Here is a 24647-nt window from a genome sequence, read left to right as displayed (position 1 = left end):
TCCTTTACTAAGATCTTGAGCTGCGAAGTCAAGGTATCTATGTAGGCCCTTTCTTCCTTCCTGAGGAATGCTTGCAGAGCTATACATTTTCCCCTTAACACGGCTTTAGCTGCATCCCATAGGTTCTGGTAGCTTGTGCCTTCATTCTCATTGTTTTGAGGTATCTTTGAATTTCTTCTTTGATTTCCTTGCTGACCCACTCATTGTTCAGCATTGAGTTGTTTAATTTCCAGGTGTTTGATTTGGTTCTTCGCATCTGTGTGTGATTAGCTTCTATCTTCAGCTCATGGTGGTCTGAAAAGATAGTTGATACAATTTCTATTTTTCCGATTCTATTGAGGTATGTTCTGGGGCCCAGTACATGGTCTATTTTGGAAAATGTTCCATGTGCACTGGAAAAGAATGTGTATTCTTTCTTTTTGGGGTGTAAGCCCTGTGCAGGTCTATTAGGCCTCTCTCTTCCATTTCTTCTTTCAGAATTAGTGTTCCCTTGCTGAGTTTTGTTCTTGTCAATCTATCCAGTGGTGATAAGGCTGTGTTGAGGTCTCCGACTAGTATTGTGTTGCTAGTGATGTCCTCCTTAAAATCTGTTAGCAGTTGTTTTAAGTATTAAGCTGGTCCCTCATTAGGTGCATATACATTTAAGTGTGCGATTTCTTCCTGCTGTACATATCCCTTGATAAATATAAAATGACCTTCGATGTCCCTCCTAATCTTTTTCAACCTGAAATTGGATACCAGTTTGGCCAACAGTCTTTTTTGAGGGAGTTGTTTGCTTGCAGGATTGTTTTCCATCCTTTGACTTTGAGTCTGTGTTTGCTCAGGTTGTTCAGACATGTTTCTTGTAGCCAGCAGAATGTTGGGTTTAGTTTCCTAATCCATTTTGCCACTCTGTGTCTTTTAATTGGTGCATTTAGACCACTGAATTGAGAGAGATTATTGTCATGGGGTTTTGTGCCATATTTCTGTAGGGTTTGTTGTTCTTGTAGGGTATTTCCTTGTCTTACTGTAGCCCCTTCAGTCCTTCTTTTAAGTTTGGTTTTGAGTCTATGAAGTTCCTGAGCTGTTGTTCATCCATGAAATAGTGTATCATTCCTTTGAGTTTGAGTGAAAGTTTAGCGGCGTAAATTATTTTTGGTGAGGCGTTCATTTTATTAAGGTTTTTCACTATATCTCACCATTATCTTTGGACTTGGAGGGTTTCCTCTGATATGTCTGCTGTAAATCTAAGGGGTGATCCTTTGTATGTGATTTCCTTCTTTGACTTTGCTGCTTGCAGTATTGTGTCTCTATCCATGGCATCCATCATTCTGACCATGATGTGCCTTTGAGTCTTTTTATTAGGGTCTCTTTTAACAACATTCTGGCTCCTTGGATCTGGAGGCCTGCATTCTCTAACTCTGTGAGCTTTTCAGCAATTATTTTTTTAACTGTGGCTTTTTCATTGGGGATGTCTTCCTGTCCTTCTGGTACTCCGATGATTCTAATGTTGTTCCTCTTGGAATAATCCCTTAGTTCTCTGATTTTTTGTTGTTGCCTGTACGATTTCTACAGCTCATCTTCAAGTTCACTGATTCTGTCTTTGGCTATAGCCATTCTACAGTTGAGAGCACCTTTTGAGTTTTTGTGTTTTTTTTGCTTTTTTTGGGGGGTCACACCCCGCAATGCACAGGGTTACTCCTGGTTCTACACTCAGGAATTACTCCTGGCAATACTCAGGGGACCATATGGGATGCTGGGATTCGAACCAGGGTTGGCTGTGTGCCTTTTTTAATTCATCTGCCGCAACTTTTTAGTTACACTTCTGATTGTAGCTTTCTTATTTCTGCTCTCATTTCTTCTTGTGTTTTGTTGGTTGTCTGTTCTGCTGTTTCTTTCATTTCCTCCTGTAATTTTCTGGATGTCTACTCCATTGTTTCTTTGAGTTCCTTGAACATCCTCAGCATTTCGTCTCAGAATTCTTATCGGAGAGATGGTATTTGTGGGTAACTCCTGTTGAGGATTCTGGACTCTTTTCTTTGTCCTAACTCCTCATAGTTGGGATTTGTGTTGTTTCTTCAAGGTGCTGTGGTTGTATAGGGGTAAAACCTTCCAGCTCACTAGCACTATTTACTCTTATTGTAAGGAAGGATTCTGTATGAGCTCAGTCGATGATGGCCACCCTTTTTTCCTTCTGGAATATGTCCTTGCTCTCAGATGTCTTATGATAGACATCTAGTGAAGCTGTGCAGGATGTGTTCTTTTAAATTGGGCTTGTACAACTTCTTGTGTACACTAGTATTTTGGCGAAGTTGGAGTAGGCAAGGAGACTATTGTCTGACTGTGTTTGAGGTAAACAGGTTGTTTTCTGCAGATTTAGGTGATAAAAGTTTGGATGTGAGTGGAGAGTGCTGGGAGGGAATATAACTGTGGCCACAAAGAAGGCCATGCCAAATTCTGTGGAGGCCACGCCCCCTAGAATGGAGGCCACAGCCCCAGTCGGTTTGGATGCTAGCCCCAGCCTATGGAACAGTACAGAAGAGCAGTGGGAGTGGGAGGAGACTAGGGGGGTAGGCACTCCCCACTCCCAGGGGAACTCTAGCTGGTGCCCTCAGGGGTCTTTCTGAGTGGCAGGTGGTGGGGAGTGTGGGGCTTGGCAGGATAGGGGGGCTAGAGTAACATTTTTCATTAAAATAGTTAAATTAATGATTCTCTCCACTTGATCTTAGCCAAAAGGCTGAGAAGCGATAACAATTCTCCAAAGAACCCTTTTTCAGTAGTGACATCTGTCATTATCTCCTACGTACATAGCTTGTACGTATCTCCTTGTACATAGCTCAGTTACATGTACAGCTTCTCTTATTCAGTAACATAAATATTTTCTAGGATAACGTTTCTTTAGGATAACGACTAGAAATTCTATAGTATATAATTTACTAGTGACATTACACATATTGTAGTAAATTTTGAGAAATCTCTAACAATAACATCATAAGTTTCTTAGTTCTGGTGCTATCCAGGTTTCACTCAGACCTGAATGCAAAGTTGAGATATACGGTAGCTTCAAGCAGTTTTATTATAACAATTTAATATTTGAGACGCAAATAAAGAACTTAAGGGTTAGATTCAATAAAAGGATCAGACAGCGAGAAAGACAACCAATGGGGCTGGAGCAATAGTACAGCAGACAAGGCACCTGCCTTACATGCAGCAGACCTAGATTTGATCCCTGACATCCCATATGGTGCCTTAAACACTGCCAGGAGTGATTCCTCAGTGCAGAGCCAGGAGTAACCATTTTGCATTGTCAGGTGTAACCAAAAACAAACAAAAATGAAAGACAACCAAGGTAAAGCAATAGTTCAAGCAGTAAAACATGTTACTACTAAACTGTAATAGAATTTGGTTTTAAAAAAATGATTGTTTAGGGTACATTGATCTGAATAAAAATGTTAAATAAGGTTTTTTTCCCCCATTTTCTTAAAAGGCAGAGAAATTATTTCGCGTAACGACTCAAGACTTTCACATCCAGCCACAATATGTTATGCAAGAAGATTCTACTGTTATCTGTTCAGATAAGTCTCTTAGGAATCACTCTTGGTGGAAATGTTCTAATCTGGCCAATGGAAGGTAGCCATTGGCTAAATATTAAGATAATTATAGATGAGCTGATTAGAAAAGAACATAATGTGACTGTATTAGTTGCCTCTGGTGCACTTTTTATTTCTCCATCCTCTGATACTTCTTTGACAGTCGAAATGTACAAGGTCCCCTTTGGCAAAGAAAGAATAGAAGGAGTGATAAGAAGCTTTGTTTTGACATGGATGGAATATAGACCATCTCCTTCAACAATCTGGAAGTTTTATCAGGAGATGGCCAAAGTCATTCATGAGTTCCACTTAGTATGTAGAGAGATCTGTGATGGTGTCCTCAAAAACCCGAAGTTGATGGAAAAGCTGAAGAAAGGCAATTTTGGGGTCCTGTTATCAGACCCAGTTGTTCCTTGTGGTGATATAGTAGCCTTAAAACTGGGAATTCCATTTATGTACTCCTTGAGATTTTCTCCAGCATCAACAGTTGAAAAGCACTGTGGAAAAGTGCCCTTTCCTCCTTCCTACGTTCCTGCTATTTTATCAGAACTCAACGACCAGATGTCTTTCACTGACAGAATAAGGAATTTCATCTCCTACCATCTACAGGACCACATGTTTTATACTCTTTGGAAACCTTGGGATTCTTACTATAGTAAAGAATTGGGTATGTAACATTTTTTACCTAGCTTTATTATTCAAATTTGATCTTCTGTCAGCTATTTGCTTCCAGTGGCTATTCCTTTTAAACCCTACATATTTATTTTTTTCTAAGTCTATCATTCGATGCCAAAAATGAAAATTCCAAAAGAAATTACAGTGTGGAGTGGAACTAAAGTGTGTTGCTTTTTTAGTTTTATGAACTTGATTACCTTAGTTTAAAAAAAAACTGGAGACAAATGTAATAGTACATAGAAAATAGTAATTTTCAAGAATATTCAGTGGGGAAAGTAGGAAAATATTAAGTTTTCCTCAAGCCATTATAAACCATTATAAACACATTATATGTCAATGAGTCAAAAGGAATCTATCAGTGCAGTTTATCATTGATCATACTTTCTACTCATATACTACTCACTGGGCTGGAGCGAAAGCACAGCGGTAAGGCATTTGTCATTCACGAGGTTGACCCGTATTTGATTTCTCCGCCCCTTTCAGAGAGCCGGGCAAGCTACCGAGAGTATCACGCCTGCACGGCAGAGCCTGGCAAGCTACCCGTGTCGTATTGGATATGCCAAGAACAGTAACAATAAGTCTCACAATGAGAGACGTTACTGGTGTCCACTCGAACAAAAAGATGAGCAACAGGATGACAGTGATAGTGACAGTGACTACTTACTTCTTACCTTAGACAGGAAGTTTACAACATTTTGATGTAAATGTAATCGAAATGTAATTTAAATGTTCTCAGAATATCAGTCAAGCCAGAAATGTGACTCAGTGGTAAAACACATATTTTGTACATATGAGACATGAGTTCAGTCCCTGACACTGAAAAAAAACATGTAGTCAAGAAAAAAAGGGCAATATGGAACATATTTATTTTTTAATATGGGTAATGTGGGTAATGGAAATAGAAACATAAAGTGCTGAAATGTTATAAAGGGAGAGAGGTATTATATGTCAGCAGCAATATACTTTAAAACATCAAATTGTGTAAATAAACAAATAAATTTCTATTTATTAGCAGTCCCCAAAAGCTAAGGGTGTAAAAGAAAACAATGGAATCAAAATATACAGGAGTTCTATGATGATTCAATATTTCTGAAGGTCAAAGTGTAAAGTGGAGAGAGGCAGGAATAAATGAAGGATTATAGTATCAGGATTATAATAATGAATTAAATATTTGTAAAGCATTTTTAATGTCTATATATGTATTTTAAATTTATCTAATGAGCAAGTAAGAATTATTTCAAAGGATGTAGTGTAATAATCATGAAATCATGCTTTTTGAAAAAAAAAGTTTTGGGTTGCACACTCAGCAGTACTCAGACTTACTTCAAGCTCTGCACCTCAGGGGTCAGTTCTGGTTGGGTCCAGGCTTCCCTGTGGAGTGCCAGAAATTAAACCCAGGTAAACTTCTTGCAAGACAAGAGTCCTGACTACTATACTATTGCTCTGGACCTGAAATCAAGCTCTTGATAAACAACTTCTAGGAGCTGTAACCATGAATTAGTGCAGAATTTACAAATTAAAACAAATAGAAACTGATGGATGAGCCAAAAGAAGTGTTAAGAGCTATAAAATAAATGAAAATTATTTCAAATTTTCTGACTTCAGTATGGTAAATGGCATATTTGAGATGCTGACTTTGGAGAGAGAAGATTTAAAAATGGGCATAATGTATTCAATTTTAGGCAAGTTGTGTATGAGATATTTTAGGGAGCATCTGGTGAAAACTAGTGAGTGGTTGAAAGATGTAACGAGGTCTCAGAGGGAATGTTATGGATGAGAGATTTAATTATAACCTGTATAAAATTTGCATATGATGTAACAGTCTTTCTGGTGGTGATCTCATTCCCAACTTTTCAACTTTCCTCTTATCTGCAGGTTGTTTTCTATTATTCTGCTTTCACATGTACCATGTTCACAAAACTCAAAATTCAAGCGATTTAAGTCAGACAATGCAGCATATTTTATCTACCTACCAAGTTAAAATCAATTTCCAACGTATAATTATACTCATACTTTCCCCATAATCTCATTTGTGATACATGGGGCAACAAAGTATTGCTCAGGAGTTCCAGGGGCCACTCTTGACAATACAGTTTTGTGTTGGGGACTAAAATTTAAGTGCTGTCTTATGGTACTGAAAAATGCTGAGACCATGTGGGTGGGATGCGGGTAGGGGTGGGGGTAGTTGGTCTGGATCACAATTAAACCTGATAATTTTTGTGAGGCTATGTAATGCAGTGAATGGAATCCTAGTCAGGCATTGTGAGGCATGTACCCTAACCCTGGACTGTCTTCCCTGCCCTTCCTGTAGTCTGATGTCTGATGTTGCATACTCAGTATTTCACCTTGTTTTGGCGATGACCTGACTGGCTTTCACTTAAATTCACTGTAGCACTGTAGCACTGTCGTCCTGTTGTTCCTTGATTTGCTCAAGCGGGCACCAGTAATGTCTTCATTGTGAGGCTTGCTGTTACTGTTTTTGGCATATTGAATGATGTCAATAAAACTATAGAATGTTTCCAATTTTTGATAAGGCACATATCTCTATTCAATCTTAGGCTTTCACTTAACATCAACATCAACAAAATAATTTCTGTTCTCGCATTTACCTTTTCCCATTAATAAAACTGTGATGCAAAGAACATTTGAAGAATTGAATGATATTGTGTATATAATGTATAGATTAAAATTTAATCATTAAAAATGTTTTTGAGGTCCATAAAAACATACCTGTAGCATTGTAGCACTGTTGTACCTTTGTTCATCGATTTGCTTGAGCAGGCACCAGTAACATCGCCATTGTGAGACTTGTTACTGCTTTTGGCATATAAAATACACCATGGGCAGCTTGCCATGCTCTGCTGTGTGGTCGAGAAACTCTCGGTAACTTGCTGGGCTCTCTGAGAGGGACTGTGGAATCGAACTAGGGTCAGCTGCATTCAAGGCAAACGCCCTACCAGCTGTGCTGTCACTCCAGTCCAAAAACATACCAGATGGCATTAAAAATTACTTAAAGAAAGGGGCAAGATCAATAAATAGTATAAAAGCATCTATAGAGCAAAAAGCATAATAGTACTGAAGCATTTACCTTAGACGTGACCATCCCAGGTTCTATAGACAGCACCATATATGGTTCCTTGCACCCCAACAAGTGTAATCCCTGAGCACAGAATCAAAAATAAGCTTTGAAAAACATCAAACGTAGACCCCCAAATCATAGCAATAAAGGTTATTTTAGATGATCAATTACAATGTGCAAAACAGTAGATCACATACATGTTGAGAAGAGAAATTTCAAGGTCTCTATGTCATTGTAGTTATTGGCTTATAGTTTTTTTTCTACAAACCTTTGTCCTAAGATAATTATAAAATTTATCTATATAAATCAAATCAGTTATCAAATTAGTTATGAATAGCATAGGTATAATGAGAATGTGAATTATTTAATATTAATAACAGTTACCAAAACTGGTCAATCAATTGGGACTGGCCCTAAAAAGACAGCAAATGTCATCATCTCCCCTGGGAGATATTGAAATCTGACTCAAACTCTAAAATAAATATTTACCTCTTAGAATACAATCAAAAGCCACTCAGAATGTAATCTAACACCAAGGATTTCTGTTATTTGGGGTAAATATGACTATTTAATGTGACACATATAATCTCTATATGAAGGTAGAATAGATAGATAGATGATAGATGATAGATAGATGATAGATAGATTGATAGATAGATAGATAGATAGATAGATAGATAGATAGATAGATAGATAGATAGATATAGAAGTAAATGGTCAACAAGTAGAGATAAAATTGGGCCTTGAAAGTGAAGATAAAGAAATAGAAAATTTTGGAGGGGGCAGCTTTTAGGCTACACCTGGAGATGCTCACAGGCTATTCCTGGCTCTGCATTCAGGAATTACTACTGGCAGTGCTTAGGGTACTATATCAAATGTCAGGGATTGAACTTTGATTGGCTGCATGCAAGGCAAATTCCTGACCCGCTGTGCTATCATCCAGGCCCAGAGATAGAAATTTTATGAGTAAATAAAGCTGCAAAGGTCTGCAGAAATGCTTCAAACTCCCCACACATATAGCAAACTAACAGGAATACATGTATATGCACAGCATCTCTGCTAATGTAATGAAATAGTGCATAGAAAGAGTTGTTGCTTAAAATGTTTTATTTCTTTATAGATAACATCACATATGACTTTTTCTACTATCTGTTCTGAATCTTGTGATAATAATTGAACCTAATTCTCCTTATTCATATGGGTATTTATTCTTAGATAAACTTTCTGATTGTTTGTAGTCTCATATGCACTTGTTTAGTTGTATTTTGCTTCCAATTAATGCTGGTAATAAAACACTGGTATTGCCCTCAAATTTGTAATATATGAGACAAATCTTTCTTAACAATTTGCTTCTGGGAATGCAATGAGTATCTCTATAACCGTTCTTAGCCTTTACTCTTGATACTATCTTGTTTCAAATCGAATTACACTCTTCCGACTTAGAATACTATTTAAGCTGTTTTACTTAAACATAATATTCTTATTGATGGTCAACGATGTGAGGAAAAGCTTTCACGCCCATGCAGGAACACCAGATGTAAAGAAAAGTGAGTGTTGGCTGTGCTGTTGGGGGGATTCCTTGGTACAACACATTCAGTGGCCAAGAGCTGTCTCCCCAGCACGGTAAAACAAAGAGATGGGGATCACAGACTCATAGTCAATGGATGTTTAATTCAGAACTGAATAGCACACTTATCTGAGGGGGTTTGCATAGAAGTGCTTGTAGGTGTGATTGATCATTTACAGGGGTAAAGGTAAAGAGGCAATTTTTTGGGGGGGATTAACTCAAAGAGATTTTCTGTCTAGACGAAATTCACCCAGAAATGACTTGCATCTATATAGCTTTTTTTTTTGCTATACTGCTAGTACATATTAAGCAGTCACGTTAACTTTACTTCTTATTAGTATGAGCAGTTATTTACTTAAACACAGAAATATAGATTGCAAAATTTAATTTTCTGGGCTCTGGGGTCTAGCGTTAAAAGCCAGCTGGGCTTTTACAGTAAACCAAGACTAAATCCTCAGGCTAGTTTAACTTTTCCTACCCCATGGAGTTCTGTCTTTTAGGTCACTGTGGCTTGTATCAAGACTGTGCTTTAACATTACTAGACTACCCCATAGCAATGCCAGGGTAGCTTTGGTGCCTGCCCTGGGTGGATCCAGAAATCCTTCAGTTCAGTGGGATCCAGTTTTGGGGGTGTTTGGAACTATAGCGACTGAAGCCCGAGTCAAAAAGTTATGAAGAATTCCCAAAAGTAGATATATTTTAGTATCAATTGACTCCAAAACATTAGGATTATAGCATTAATGGTCTTTCTGTCTTTAAGCAAAGAACATTGTTGTATAGTAAAATATAGAAAGCTTATAGGGGAAAGACATAGCAACTAACTCAAAAGTCCAGAGTCACCAGAATATTTGACTTTATAACCAACCAAGGATGCCCTAGAAAATTTAGTGGCTAACAGAATGAGAGGTAAAGTACAAAGGAAATGTTAAAGATGAACTTGGAAATTAAAAGTGCTTGTAAGATTATTGTAAGATTCTCTGGGGAGAGGAAAAAGGGAAATTCACCAATGAAGCCAAAAACACTTGGGTTAATGTCAATTAACATGAATACTCAAATTTCAAAGTTTAAATAAGAAAAAAAAGGACTAACATGGATGAGTAATTTTTTGTACTAGATTTTATATATGTAGAATGATAAATAAAATCAACTTGTAAATGATTTATTTTCAATGTGCAATAGTGTATGTATCTTTTACCTGAGCTTCTATGCTTGAATGAAAAAAATTAAAAATACATATTTCTCGTGTCTCAAATATCACACCTGAGTGAATAATTAGGACAACTTTATATAAGATTATTTTTTCTTCTTTGGAATGTAATAAGAATTTAAGCTAATCCCTTAATCTCTGATAATTGGTAGGAGTTGGATTTTGTAATATCAAAATTGGTTCCTTTGTTTAAGACTCTCAGTATCAGGTTAAAGCTCATGAATATAATTATAGTGATAATAGTTAACATTGGTTGATGTCCTTCAATATGTTAGACAGAAAAATTAAAGACCAAACCATTACTCTTGGTCAGAGTTGTTGCTTAGTGGAGGGACACTTGTCTTGCATATGTGAAGTACTGGGAAGAAAATGGAAGAAAGAAAGAAAGAAAGAAAGAAAGAAAGAAAGAAAGAAAGAAAGAAAGAAAGAAAGAAAGAAAGAAAGAAAGGAAGGAAGGAAGGAAGGAAGGAAGGAAGGAAGGAAGGAAGGAAGGAAGGAAGGAAGGAAGGAAGGAAGGAAGGAAGGAAGGAGAGAGAGAGAGAGAAAGAGAAAGAGAAAGAGAAAGAAAGAGAAAGAGAGAAAGAGAAAGAGAGAGAGAAAGAGAGAGAAAAAGAGAAAGAGAGAAAGAGAGAAAGGAAGGAAGAAAGGAAGGAAGGAAGGAAGGAAGGAAGGAAGGAAGGAAGGAAGGAAGGAAGGAAGGAAGGAAGGAAGGAAGGAAGGAAGGAAGGAAAAGAAGACAGAAGCATGAGAAAATATTGAGATATAGATATATTGAATATATTGAATGTGTTGAAATAAATTCATATAGCTATTATTATGTAAAGAAGTTTTGAAACTAAAAGAACATTTGACACACAATTTCTAGCTGGGTTGGAATAGTAACTTGGTAAGGTTCTTGACTGCAGCAGACACTGCAATATAGTCCTTTGAGCCTGCTAAGGATGTCCCCGAACACAAAGCCAGGAGTACTATTGGATGTGACTCCCAAACAAACAAACAAACAACCCACAAATTTCTGGAACAAAAATGTCTTTTTTAAAAATTTCAGTTGCAAATCCCTTAAGTTTTCAGGATATTTTAGGTTTAAACATTTTGGGTACTTATTTTTTTCAATGTATTTAGTTTCAAAAACAGTTATTTTATTTTTCACCTTTTTAAATTGTTTGAGTGGCGTTTAATTAGAGCAGGTGATCGTTAGGTAACTTGCTCTTCCCTTAAGCACAGATCTCCATGTGACCGTTGCTAGGCTGTTACCTAAGGATCATTTTCTGGTCCTAAGAGAACTTCATAAACAACCCTTAACTAAAATAAGGAGAGGCAGATACCAGATAAATGTATCTGGGTATTGCATATACGTTTCCTAAATGCTGAACGGGTAAAATAATATTTTTTTGACTTTTTGGGTCACACCTGGAAATACACAGAGATTACTCCTGGCTGAGCACTCAGGAGTTACTCCTGGCAGTGCTCAGGGGACCATAGGGGATGCCGGGGATCGAACCCAGGTCAGCTGCATGCAAGGCAAATGCCTACCCACTGTACTATTGCTCCAACTCCAGGTAAAAGAAATTTTTATGTTCACATTAACAACATAAAAGCCAGTAAAATTGGGAAAGCAGTTAAGAAAATAATGTGTAAATTTGCTATCATTTAAATTTTTGTAATATAAACAAATTATTGCCAGCAATAGTCTCATCACTCTAGAAACAAGTGGCATTTAAGTCTTGATAATATTTATGTATTATAGCAAATATATAAAGCATCATTGTGTATAAATAATTAGATGAACGTAGTAACTAACATTGATAGTATCACATAGTATCATTGTATCATTTCACAAAAATAGTAGTAGAGTATTTTGCAAATATATTAAATGGAAAACGTTAGATGACCCCATATATTGTGACTATGATAATCAAATATTTGCACAAATTATGTTTATAGTGAGCATAGACAATTAATGTAAAATAATGAACTAGAAATAAAACAAATTTTATTTTATTTATTTTAGAGAATAAATATAGCACTGTAGCACCGTCATCTCATTGTTCATTGTTTTGCTTGAGTGGGCACCAGTAACGTCTCCATTGCGAGACTTCTTGTTACTGTTTTTGGCATATTGAATATGCCACAGGTAATATATATACATATATGTGTACAAAGACACATATACACAGACATCCTTTCCTTGAAGAGCAATACATTTTATTTTGATTTGGATTTTTTCTTTTCCCCCTCCTTCTTCCTAGTTCTCTCCTTTTATTCTCTTCATCCCTTTTTTCTCTGTGTATTTCTACTTCTTTCCTTCCCTTTTTCCATCTCTTCCTTTTCCCTTACCTCCCTTTGTCCCTTTCTTCCTTCTTCCTTTTCCCTTTATCTCCTTCTTCATGTATTTTATTTTAGATGTAAATTAGAATCGGTCAAAGAACTCTAGACCTAGAGTTCCATTTTCTACAGTGATTAATTAACATGATGAAAATTCATCATTATTTGTTAGAATCTAAAAGAATTCCAGTTCTAGAGTTACATTTCCCACAGTGACACAGGAACCACATGATAGCTTTAAACATAACATTTCAGGAGGAATTCCATATGGAATTCTCAGAGTAAGCTATCATTTTATTTCATTTACGCTCAGTAAATGAAGATAAAGGTAGCATATATTTTAAAGGTTGCACTTTTTATGGGTATGATCTTCACTTGTATCTGTGTATTTCTTAAAATAATTAACTTAGGAGTTTTGGCACTGAATATATTGATAGTATGAGATCATTTGTGATTCATCTGGACACTGATTGTGAAGATATTTGGGAGCATTTGATGCAAAGTTATAGTGCCCTGGAAGATTATTAACTAAAAAGTAAAAGAGATAAATGAACTGGGTCAAATTGATTATTATTGAATAATATTATTTTTTCATAATACATATATATGGCTAAAATTCATTGAGCACAGCCACTTTTCTGAGTAGATGACATGCAATATTTCATTAATTCTCACAATAGAAAAGAATGACCATAATTGTCCTCATTTACAACTTAGAAGCTGATTACTTTCCTGAGGTTCTGATCAATAAAGTGATTTTTAAAAAGTTTAAAGTTGAACTGGATATATATTTTTTTAATCTCTAAAAAATTTATTATATTCATCAAAACTATTCAGCAAAATACTTGAATAGGACATCTAAAATTAGACTTTCCAAAGAATAATCCAAATACCAGTTAGGGAATTATAAAAATATTCAAGTACTAATATGAACTTAAAACTTTTATGTTATTAAGAAATTAGTTATTTAAGTTCTTCGAACCATGTGAAAACATATTTCCAAGGTTTTAGGTCTCAATAGCTAAGAGAAAATGAGAAATGAATCAGCATAAGTTATACCTTAACCGAACTGTGCAATGTTCAATGAGCATACAAGAAGAGATCCTTAAGCCAGGCATGTTTTGTAAGGAAAAAATTAACAAATGAAAGTCATTAAAGTGGATAAAATAAAACTCCTATGTAATTTTTAATTGCATCATACAGTATTTGAAATATTTAATCTTAGTTTAGTTTTACACAGATGAGCTAAACATTCTTTAACAACTGCTATATACAAAATATTTTAATTAGTATTTTATTAAGGAAAAATGACTGCATGACTTAAACATTAGTTTTAGGGCTATAATGTTACCACACTAGGCCCAGCATCAAGTGGCAGTCATCTTTGGTTTGGTTTGGTTGGGGGTTTGGCCCCACACAATGATGCTCGGGGCTTACATGTGGGTCTGTGCTCAGGGAACACTCCCGGAGGCCTCAGGGGACCTATGTTGTGTGTAGGATGGACAGGCTTGCACAGCAGGTGCCTTACCTGCTGTCTCTCTGGCTTTGCCGGTCGCCTTTGGAATAAGAGCTTGAGAACTTTAAATATTCACTATTACCATATAAAATCCTTCTATTCTAAAAAAAACAGAGATTGGGATAAAAAAATTGAAGTCTTGATTTAAAGACAGCTGCCTAGAGATAGTACAAGGCTCTTGTCTTGCATGCGGCTGACCTTGCTTTCCACATCTCACAGTTTTTCCCCTCCAGGCAGGCGGGGACCCTAAGCATAGAGCCAGGAGTGAGCTTGATCACCTCCAGGTGTTGCTCCCAAAGGAAAATAATTAAGACATAAAAGGATAAAGGACAATATTTCAAGTTGCAGAGATTTTCCTCCATCTGACTATTTCTGCTAGTGATACTCATGCATCAGTGCTTCATGAGCATGTATCTTTCCATTGCTTTCTGGACCATAAATTTTATTTACAAATACTGTGTAACCAAAGAGCAATCAAATCAACCTGGAAAATAAAATGTTGTTTTCTGATTTCTACTCTACTAAAACATATATAAACTACTTAATTTAAAACTTTCAAAATAGGTGCAACAACATTGTACTAGGAGCCAGAATACGTAGGCATCACCTAATATGTCTCTTGATAGCATTCTGACCTTATTATCATTTAAAAGCCTTTACTTCTTACATATCAAATGTTGGACCCAATTTAAAAATATTTAGACCTAGTCTCCAGAATTCTAATGTTATTAAGATCTCAGTCAATTAACTATTAATGAACTCATAAAATAAATATGTAATGAGGAAATTACTGTTTTATTTTTAGTCACAAAATCAGACACATTTGTAGACACTTATTTTTAGATAGAAATCTAAAGTTTAGCTACTTACATCACAAGCATAATTTTTTATCGTCAAATTTTTTTGACAAATGTGAATAATAATAGACATATAGAAAACCAGAGGATTAATATAGTGCCTATGTGGACCCAATGAAATGAATCACTTTATACCCAAATTCAATTTTAAAATATATATGCATATATACATGGATAAATATACTTATGCATAAGCTGTTTTAGATTTTATATTTTCTTTATTAACCTAGATATTGTCCTAAGCAGAACACCTTTTGGGGATCAAGAAGCCTCCCGAGCTATGCATAGGATCCAGAATCAGTGCTTCTCCCCATGGTTATCAGTCAAGTTGCCTGGCATAGAATCTAAGGACAATAGGGTGCCTGGAATCAAACCAGAATCAGGTTTATGCAACACATATGTCACTCCTGTGCTACCTCTCCAGCCCCAAACAAACAACTGAAGAGTAACATATTGACTTTTAATTCCTCAATTTTTAAAAATAGGGTAATTTTGATTTGATTATGATATGTATCATATGTTTGATTATGATATCCATTTGATGTTTTGAAGTTCTATTACTAAAAAGTGTCAGTGATTAATAGCTAGTTTATTTTGTTCTTTTCATATGGACCTCAATCATTCAACATATCTGAATAATTTTAGATAAAATTGAGTATTTTCTTTTATATTTTTTGAAATATATTTTTTGTTTCTTATTTTTTCTAACTTTCTTTTATCTCTTTACTCAAACACCTAAAATTATAAAATTTAAGGTCAATATAATGTATGGAGAGAACCCACAATAGTTTTCATTCTAAATTCCTGACTTCCATCTTTTAAATCATTTTATTTAATCTCATTTTGTTTTTGAATGTTAGCTGTAGGAATTTATAGTCTAGCTAAGTTATTCTTATGCAGCCACAGACTCACCAAACAATTACTAAACTCTTGCTTGGAGCCAAGCAGTTGACAGAGTAGTTTATAATAATTTGCAAAAAATGTAATAAAATGCCATCATTCTTGGGCTGGAGCGATAGCACAGCGGTAAGGCGTTTGCCTTTCACGCAGCCGACCCGTGTTCGATTCCCCGGCCCCTCTCAGAGAGCCTGGTAAGCTACCCGTGGTATTGGATATGCCAAAACAGTAACAATAAGTCTCACGATGAGAGACATTACTGGTGCCCGCTCGAACAAATCAATGAGCAACGGAATGACAGGTGCAGGTGCATTCTCTTTTAAACACATTTGTGTGTGTGCACACACACAGACACACACACACACCACGTACATTAACAATTCAAGACTAAATTAGGGTAGCTTTCACAGGGCCAAAGTACTGATAAAAGGACAATTTTTTTGAGTTACTGAAATCTGTGTCTCCTTAACTTAAAGCTATGAGAGCTCAAAGTAAAACATTTCTGATTCTGAGAAGTCTTAATTTCTGTACAAAACTGTCACATAGGAGAAATTAAGTATCGTTATTGTAACAAGAGAGACAATGGTCAATTGTTTTTTTGGGAAAGAAAACTATACCTACTAAATCTGTGGCACTTACCCAATTAATCTGAAATATCTGGAAATTTTTGAGCAAAAGCTCCATAAGGCAAGCTTGTTTTTAATCATCCAAAATATAAGCCATGGAGAAATGATAATAGTACTCATCATTTTACAGTGACAAAGTTCCTAAAATTACAGAGCCAAGACTCCTTACCGTAGAAATCCAATAATTAATCAAATTGTGTTACAATTATATTCCTAAATATACAACTATGTTATATAATGAGAATACAACCCAGCATTAACTACATTATTAAATGGAATAACTAACTTTTGCTACACATGCTAGTAGAAGGACTAAATAATGCATGCAAAAATGCCTGGTACTAAAATAACCCAACCTTAAGTTGCTATAAGTTTTACAAAGTGACAAGTAATAAGAAGATTCATTTTCTTATAACCTAATTTTGAAATAAATATCATACTGTATATTTATTTCTAACTCAGTTTTCATCACAAAGCACACAGATAAAATTCTTACAACCTTTTCATTAAAAAAGGAATTAATTTCTTCTCTGGTGTGAAATAAACATAATAATGTATAAAATAACTCAAATTAAATTGTTTTTCTTTAATCTATAGATCAATTTCCATACGAATGAGTTTAGCTACAGTAGCAAATATTATTTTCATTTGAAGAAATCTACCTAAATATACTTTGAAGGTTTCTTTTCATTTCAAATATTCTACAGTAGAATGGTTTTCATAATGGACCATATGATGCCTAAGAAGTTTGTACAGCTGCTGGTCTTAAATTTGATTCTGACTGAAATTGTTCTAAGTGGAAATGTGCTGATTTGGCCTACGGATGGCAGCCACTGGTTAAATATTAAGATCATTCTAGAAGAGTTGGTTAAGAAAAATCACAACGTAACTGTACTTGCTGCATCAACAACTCTATTCATCAAGTCAAATCCTGATTCTTCTGTGAATTTTCAAGAAGTGCCTGTTTCCTTCAACAACAATAATATAGATGATTTAATTGAACATATGATAGCTCTTTGGCTAGACCATAGACCAACACCTCTCACACTCTGGAGATTCTACAAAGAACTAGGAAACCTACTAGATACCTTTTTTCGAATTAATATACAAATCTGTGATGGAGTATTGCACAATCTTGAATTAATGACTAAACTTCAAAGGGGCGGTTTTGATGTGTTGATTGCAGACCCAGTAACAATCTGTGGGGATCTAGTTGCTCTGAAATTAGGAATTCCATTTATATATACATTGAGGTTCTCCCCGGCTTCAACCGTGGAAAGACACTGTGGAAAAATTCCAGCACCAGTCTCCTATGTACCCGCAGCGTTGTCAGAGCTCACTGATCAAATGACCTTTGGAGAAAGGGTTAAAAATACCATATCTTATCATCTACAAGATTATATTTTTCAATCCTACTGGGGAGAATGGAATTCATACTACAGCAAAATTCTAGGTAAGTCCCTAAAATATTTTGGTATCAATGACTTCAATGACTTTACTTATTAACATTATTAATAGAGCAAATATTACATCTCAGTGCATATGCCAATCTTGAGCAAAGACATACTGCACATTTGTCTTTGACATAATTAGCTAAATTTTGCATAATTAACTAATTATGCAAGTTATCTTTGCGTAATTAGCTAAAAATCTAATGGTGGTATTTATGTGTTCTACTATCGCAATGAAAATTCTTGTATGTCTATAGAAATATTCGCCACAGCATATAAACAAACTTCAAATAAATATTATGGTAATTTTACTAGAATAACTTATGACAAAACTATTCTGACAAACTTCTTGATGTGATGACATTATTTACTTTCCCTCATTTTCTTTATCAAGAGTCTTTAAATTACTTGAAATTAGACATTGAACAATTGAATTTATATCTCTTTCTATCTCTGTCATTTACAATTAAATTTATATCTCTATCTATCACTGTTATTTACTCTGTTATTTACTCAGTTTGTTTTGTTGGGTATTTGGGTTCAGACTATATCTAGCTTAATTTCTCAGCAGTCTCTAGTGAGCCTTGAGTTGCCATGATTCACAGATTTCTTATGAGTATTAACAAAAGAACTTGAGCTGTTATGAGTTTTCTTTATGACTCTGATGAATCTTTCTAATTTTACTTTTGTATTCTCCCCTCACTTGGATGTTTTCTAGTCTGGATACGCCAATAGCAGCAGAATTTTGATTAACAGTAGAAATAAACTATTGATGCTTCCAGCATTACTTTCTTATGAAAGCAAAGCGATTTGGGGGGCTGGAGAGATAGCACAGCGTTTAGGGTGTTTGCCTTGCACGCAGCCAACCCGGGTTAGATTCTCAGCATCCCATATGGTCCCCTGAGCACCACCAGGGATAATTCCTGAGTGCAGATCCAGGAGTGACCCCTGTGCATCGCCAGGTGTGACACAAAAAGCGGGGGAAAAAATAAGAAAAATGAAATAGAAAGCAATGGAATTTTTTCCCTTTTTACATGCCCTTTCAGCTTTGCTCCATCTCCTTTCTACTTTCCCTCCTTGTTAGCTTTCTTTCTGCAAGTAAGTACTGATAGACCACCAACTTATCACCTGCTACTTACTTACTCTAAAAATAATTACTGCCACTTACTCTAAGAATTCAACGGTTAGCAAGATAGGCACATAATGGTATTTACACTCCAAAACGAAAAATCAGGAAGTGATTTTTTTAAAGAGAGAAAATTGCACTGTGAATATCTGCCATATGGTAAAATTAAGGGAAGAGATGGTTTTTGGAGTAGGCTCGCTGTTTTATCTAGACTGGCCCTGGAAAATTCCAAGTGCTAAACAGTATCATTTAATGAAATTTGCTTATAAGTGAATGGTCATGGAGAGTATCATGCTAGGTGAAATGAGCCAGAAAGAGAGGGACAGAGAGAATGACTGCACCCATTTGTGGAATATAAAATAACATAATATGAGACTGACATCCAAGGACAGTAGACTCCAGGGCCAGGAATATTGCTCCATAGTTGGAAGCCTGCCTCATGAGCTGGGGGAGAAGGCAGCTGCAATCAAAAAGGGATCACTAAGTTAATGATGGTTGGAGGAATCTTTCAGGATGGGAGATGTGTGCTGGAAGTAGATAAAGGACCAAACATGATAGCCTCTCAGTCTCTGTATTGCAAACCATAATGCGCAAAAGTAAAGAGATAGTGTGGGGGAAGTATCTGCCATAGAGGCAGGGGGAGGGCTGGAAAGGGGGGGTGTAATACTGGGGATATTGGTGGTGGAGAATGTGCAGTTGGTGGAGGGATGAATGTTTGACCATTGTAGGACTGAAACTCAAACCTGAGTTTTCTAACTGTATTCCATGGTGATTCAACTAAAAAAACTTTTTTAAAGTATCATTTAAACAAAGATCTGAAGGAATGAAGGTTTTAGCCAATAGGTTTCCTGGTGAAAAAATGAGTCAGGCACAGAATAAGGACAGATCTTTGGCAAGCTATGGGTACAGAAAATCATTATTTTCACCTTGACCTTAATCATAACTTTTGTAAATATAAATTGATAGTTTTATCTTTCCAAAAATTTGTATTTAAATGATAGGACATAGACTAATATCCTATAGTCAATTAGGATATAGACTAATATCCTATCATTTAAATACTTTTCTAGTTTGTATCATTTACAGGAGGTAGCACACATTTAAACTTTTAAATTTCATCATAGTGTTCATAGTGTTGATATCAAATATATTTAACATATCACATATCAATAAAGCATAGTCAAAGTAGTTCAATGTTACATATAACTTTAAAGATATGTCAATTGGCATTTTGAAAGCAAAATCCTATATTTTTATATTCTTTTCCTTGAATTTTACTATATTTACTCTGGATTCTAAAGTCCTATATTGCTCAATAACATGTTGCCTTAAATTAGATGTCATTAGCACTATTTCTCTAGATTTAATTTTTTTGTAATAATGATGAGTCCATATATTTCAGGTATTGAATAAAGACCTGTATTGTTTGAGTAAGAGGATAAAAAAATTAAGAAAAATAGCAAAAGGTAAGAAATTGAAGGATCTTGGAAAGCACATAGGTTCTGGGGTCAAGTTCCACTTTCTAATGGTCTGATCCCAGAAAAATAACAAACTTTGAGTCAGAATGTTTCTCCTACTTAAAATGGAGTAGTTTCATATTTTCTTTATGATCAGATAACACCATTTTTTTGCAGACATACTGTACTCAATCAAAAAAAAAAAAACCAAACCTATATTGCATACACTTAACCTTAGAAGAATTCTGCAATTGAAGTACACTATTCAGAAATCATGGGATTCTTTTTAACATAGAAAGGATTTATTAAATGCTACTTAGAAAATAAATACCTGTGAAGTGTACTAAATTTTCTTTCTCAAAGTCAGTGATAATAAATTACATAATATGTTGGAAAGTGCTTGAAAACAGAATTTTCCATGCTTCTCTTTTTCACAAGACAATAATCTAGTTTCAGAAATATCACATTTAAAGAAATTAAATATGTTATTTTTTAAATCCTTTATACAGCTCCTTTTACAAAGAAAATTGATCGTTGCTATTTTAGTTGACATTGAATTATGTTATTTAAAGAAAAGAATTTGTAGAATTCAATCTGCCTTTTTGTTTACGATTACGTTCTTAAAGTATTAGTGTCACATGAGAGTTGCAAACAGAGAAAAGGATCTGGAACTTTATACCTAATTATTCCTTTGAGCATAGGATAATATAGAAATATCTGATAACAAAATTTCTGTGGGGTTTTCATTACAATGATTGTTCTTCTTTTATGTGGGTAATGTAAATTAAAAGAAACCCTGATCATGTTAAGTAACAGAAAAAAAAAATTCTGTTGAAGAAAATAGAAGTAGCTAAAAGCAATCTAACTGCCATCCTTTAAAAAGCTTGTTATAAAACTATAGTGATCTCCCAAAGCCCTGGGACACCTGGTGCATGCAGGAGGTCTGTGTTCAGTTCCTGGTATCGCATGATCTCCTGGGCCCACCAGGGAGTAGCCCTTTAGCACAGCGTCAAGAGTAGATCTTGAGTACAACCGGGTATTGCTTCAAACCAGAATAAATAACAATAACAACAATAATAACATATTTAAATCCTGTTTCCTATCAATAAGAAAATCTTAAAGTGTTCTGGATGTAGCCAAACATCCAGATGATCAATTTAAGTTTAAAATTCTTTTAACTGACAATGAACGTGAATAGTTTGTAATTGAACGGACATATCTGAGAATGAGACAATCATTACTGAAATCCAGGAGCGGATCCATTCATGAATCTTTCACAGGATAAATGTTCTATTGATTACCTTTAATTACACTTAATCTGGCATCTTCTCTTGCTTCAGCGAGATCAGGTACACAGTATGTTTGTTCTCAGAAAGTTAGGTTTTGCCAGATGTAGACTCTGCTTCAGCTATACAAAGGCTGACTGATGTGATGAAAATAGTTCTAAAAAGCTTGTTGCCATTTTTGTGGTCTCCTGGTTTCCCAGTCTGTCTCTAACATTCCCAGGCCAGTTCAGGAGTTTGAAAAGCATATTCATCTATGAACTGCTTGATCAAGGCACCCTGAGTTTACCTTTTCAGTGACATCTTGGTTCCTTTTCATACATTTCTGCAACCTCAACCCCAGGAAAGTTAACTTTGTCTTAATTTTGTTTCCCTTTAACTAACACTAACTTTCTCATCCATGGAGGGAAACTTTTTCATTTTATCATTTCCCTTTCACATTTCTATTTTACTATTAATAGCCTGGCACTGAGCTAAACTAATTTTTATATATTTATATTTGTTTTTCTGTATTCTATCCTTAATTAAATTCCCATTGCCAGACTCCCAACATTTCCCAGGAATCTTCCTTGTTATATGCTATTTTCTATGTTAAATCCTATGATATTTTTAAGAGCACATGTTTTTTATTTATTTTATTTCATTTACAAAATATATGCTTTTTAAAAATGGTTTAATATATACATTAGCTTGCTTTCAAGTTTTTGGCTTTTCTGCTGTTAATAGGTCCCTTCAGCAATTCTGCGACCAAACAAAAATCATTCAGAAACTTGATTTCATTAAGAGTGCAAGGAGATAAGGAGCTTTTTTTGCTTGTAATTTTTAATTCCATGCCAGTGATTGAGTAAGACTGGGACCTTTTAGACTTATTGAATATGGTAGGGAGAACATGAGTTCTTCGTTGTATTAGATTACCCTTTGAATGGGAACTCAAAAAAAACTAATGATTATAATACTAAAATGAACAGTGACCACTGCTTGGTGAATGTGATCTTCCTGTTACTAAACCAATAAGCCTTATAGTTTCTGGATTAAGACAATTGTTATCTTCAATTACCAGAAGAATTCTTGTTTTACCTTTGAAGTCTCACTAAACAACTCATTGGTTTAATATGTAGTAATAAAAAGATTAATTGTGAAATGTATAGACTGTGTAACTATTTTGAAGTAAAATAAAAGTCACAGATTTTACATATCATTGCAGTTTCAACATATTAGCTCACCATTCAACTAGCACTGAAGTCAAGAGAAAACACTATTGCATTATAATTTATCATTCTTTCTATTTCCTTTCACCCTTTTCTCTTTTTGTGGGCTTTTTTTGTTTGGTTGGTTGGTTTGGGGTTACTCTTAGCAGTGCTCAGGGCTTACTCCAGTCTCTGTCCTCTGGGATCACTGCTGGTAGGCTCAGGATACCATAATATGATGCTGGGGATTGAACTTGGGCCAAACCTGTACAAGGAAGTACTTTCCCCATTGTACTGTCACTCTGCCCTCCTTATTCTTTTCCTGAACACTACTATCATGCTTATCTAAGTATAATCACTTTATTAACTTCTAATACAATGAGTTAATTTAGAGTGGTTTTAAACTGTGCACTAACAAAGCTTATGCTCTATATTCATCTTTCATCTTTTGTTTTCTTTTATTTCTATCATGTTATTATATTTACATAAATTTTTGTATGTTGGCAGAGTTTGATCATTTAAAATTATATAGATGTTATTCACTTAAGTTACACATTTTATATATACTGCTTATGTACATGCAGAATAACTCAGTTTGTGTTACTTGTGAAACAATATACTGCTTATGTATATGCAGAATAATTCAGTCTGTGTTACTTGTGAAACATTTCTTAGAACATTCATATATATGATATCACTGTATCACTGTCATCCCATTGATCATCGATTTTCTCAAGTGGGCACCAGTAACGTCTCGATTCGTCCTAGCCCTGAGATTTTAGCAGTCTCTCTTTACTCGTTCTTCCCAGCGGTGCCACATTGGAGGCTATTTCAGGTTAAGGGGAATGAGACCCATCATTGTTACTATTTTTGGCATATCGAGTACAACACGGAAAGCTTGCCAGGCTCTGCCATGTGGGTAGGATGCTCTCAGTACCTTGCCAGGTTCTCTGAGAGGGAGAACTAGGCTATAAGAGATCGTGCGGCCACAAATGTGGCTGTGCGCTTCCAGGAGCTTTGTTTTATTGTCTTTGGATCTTGGCCGTTGATAGGATTACAGGGCACAGGGGGCAGTTTGTGGTAAGGCTGCCAAGCTACTGGAAAATGAGGGATCTGGGTGGAGGAGTCCCAGTCCCTATCCAAGCAGGCTTGAATATATATATACATATATATATACATACATATATACACACATATATATATATCTTCTGCTGAATATACTAATGGTATGATATAGGGTATATCTCAGCAGAAATTCTAGATTATAAGATATGAGTATGCTTATCTTTAGTAAACTATTGAAATCTAGTTCCATGAAGAATTTACTAGGATTTCATTTGCTCTCCATTATCACAAATATTTGTTATTTTCTTCTTGTTTTTTAAAATGTAATTATGCTGTTGATGTACTGTGCTATCTATTAGTTTCAATTTAATAGATAATTTTCAGACGTTAATACAGAAAGTATAAAGTATAACTAGTTATCAGGTGTCTCACATCAGAGCCTGAGTACAATGGGTTTGGGGGGTTGCCTTATGTGCATCCTATGTGGTCTCATCTCTGCCACCCCATATGATCCCCCAAATCCTGTCAGGAGTGATCCCTGACAGGATAGCCCTAACTTGGTGTACCCTCCACTCTCAAAACAAAACTGAAAAAACTAAGCCTCCGAAATAGGATGCTAATATGGATGATCTATAATCCTCTTTATTTATTTTTGATCTGGAGGCTGAACCTTAGCACCAGGGGTCACTCAAGGCAGTGTTTGGTAGGAATATGCAATGTCAAGAATTGAAAGTGACCTCCCATGCGGAAAACATGCCTT

At 35.4% G+C, this 24647-nt stretch overlaps 1 protein-coding gene across 1 annotated transcript in view; it reads left to right on the top strand.

Annotated features, from left to right (window-relative positions):
* The first annotated feature begins 17029 nt into the window (after nucleotides 1-17029).
* UGT2A2 (UDP glucuronosyltransferase family 2 member A2) overlaps nucleotides 17030-24647 on the top strand; it is a 75909-nt gene continuing 68291 nt past the window's right edge. Inside the window, exon 1 of the mRNA XM_004621685.2 lies at nucleotides 17030-17771. Within this exon, the coding sequence (XP_004621742.1) occupies nucleotides 17030-17771 (742 nt within the window). The remainder of the gene's footprint in view (nucleotides 17772-24647) is intronic.

Source organism: Sorex araneus, chromosome 5, assembly GCF_027595985.1.
Source record: "Sorex araneus isolate mSorAra2 chromosome 5, mSorAra2.pri, whole genome shotgun sequence".
Taxonomy (NCBI): Eukaryota; Metazoa; Chordata; class Mammalia; order Eulipotyphla; family Soricidae; genus Sorex; species Sorex araneus.
This window is presented reverse-complemented; position numbering and strand designations above follow the sequence as displayed.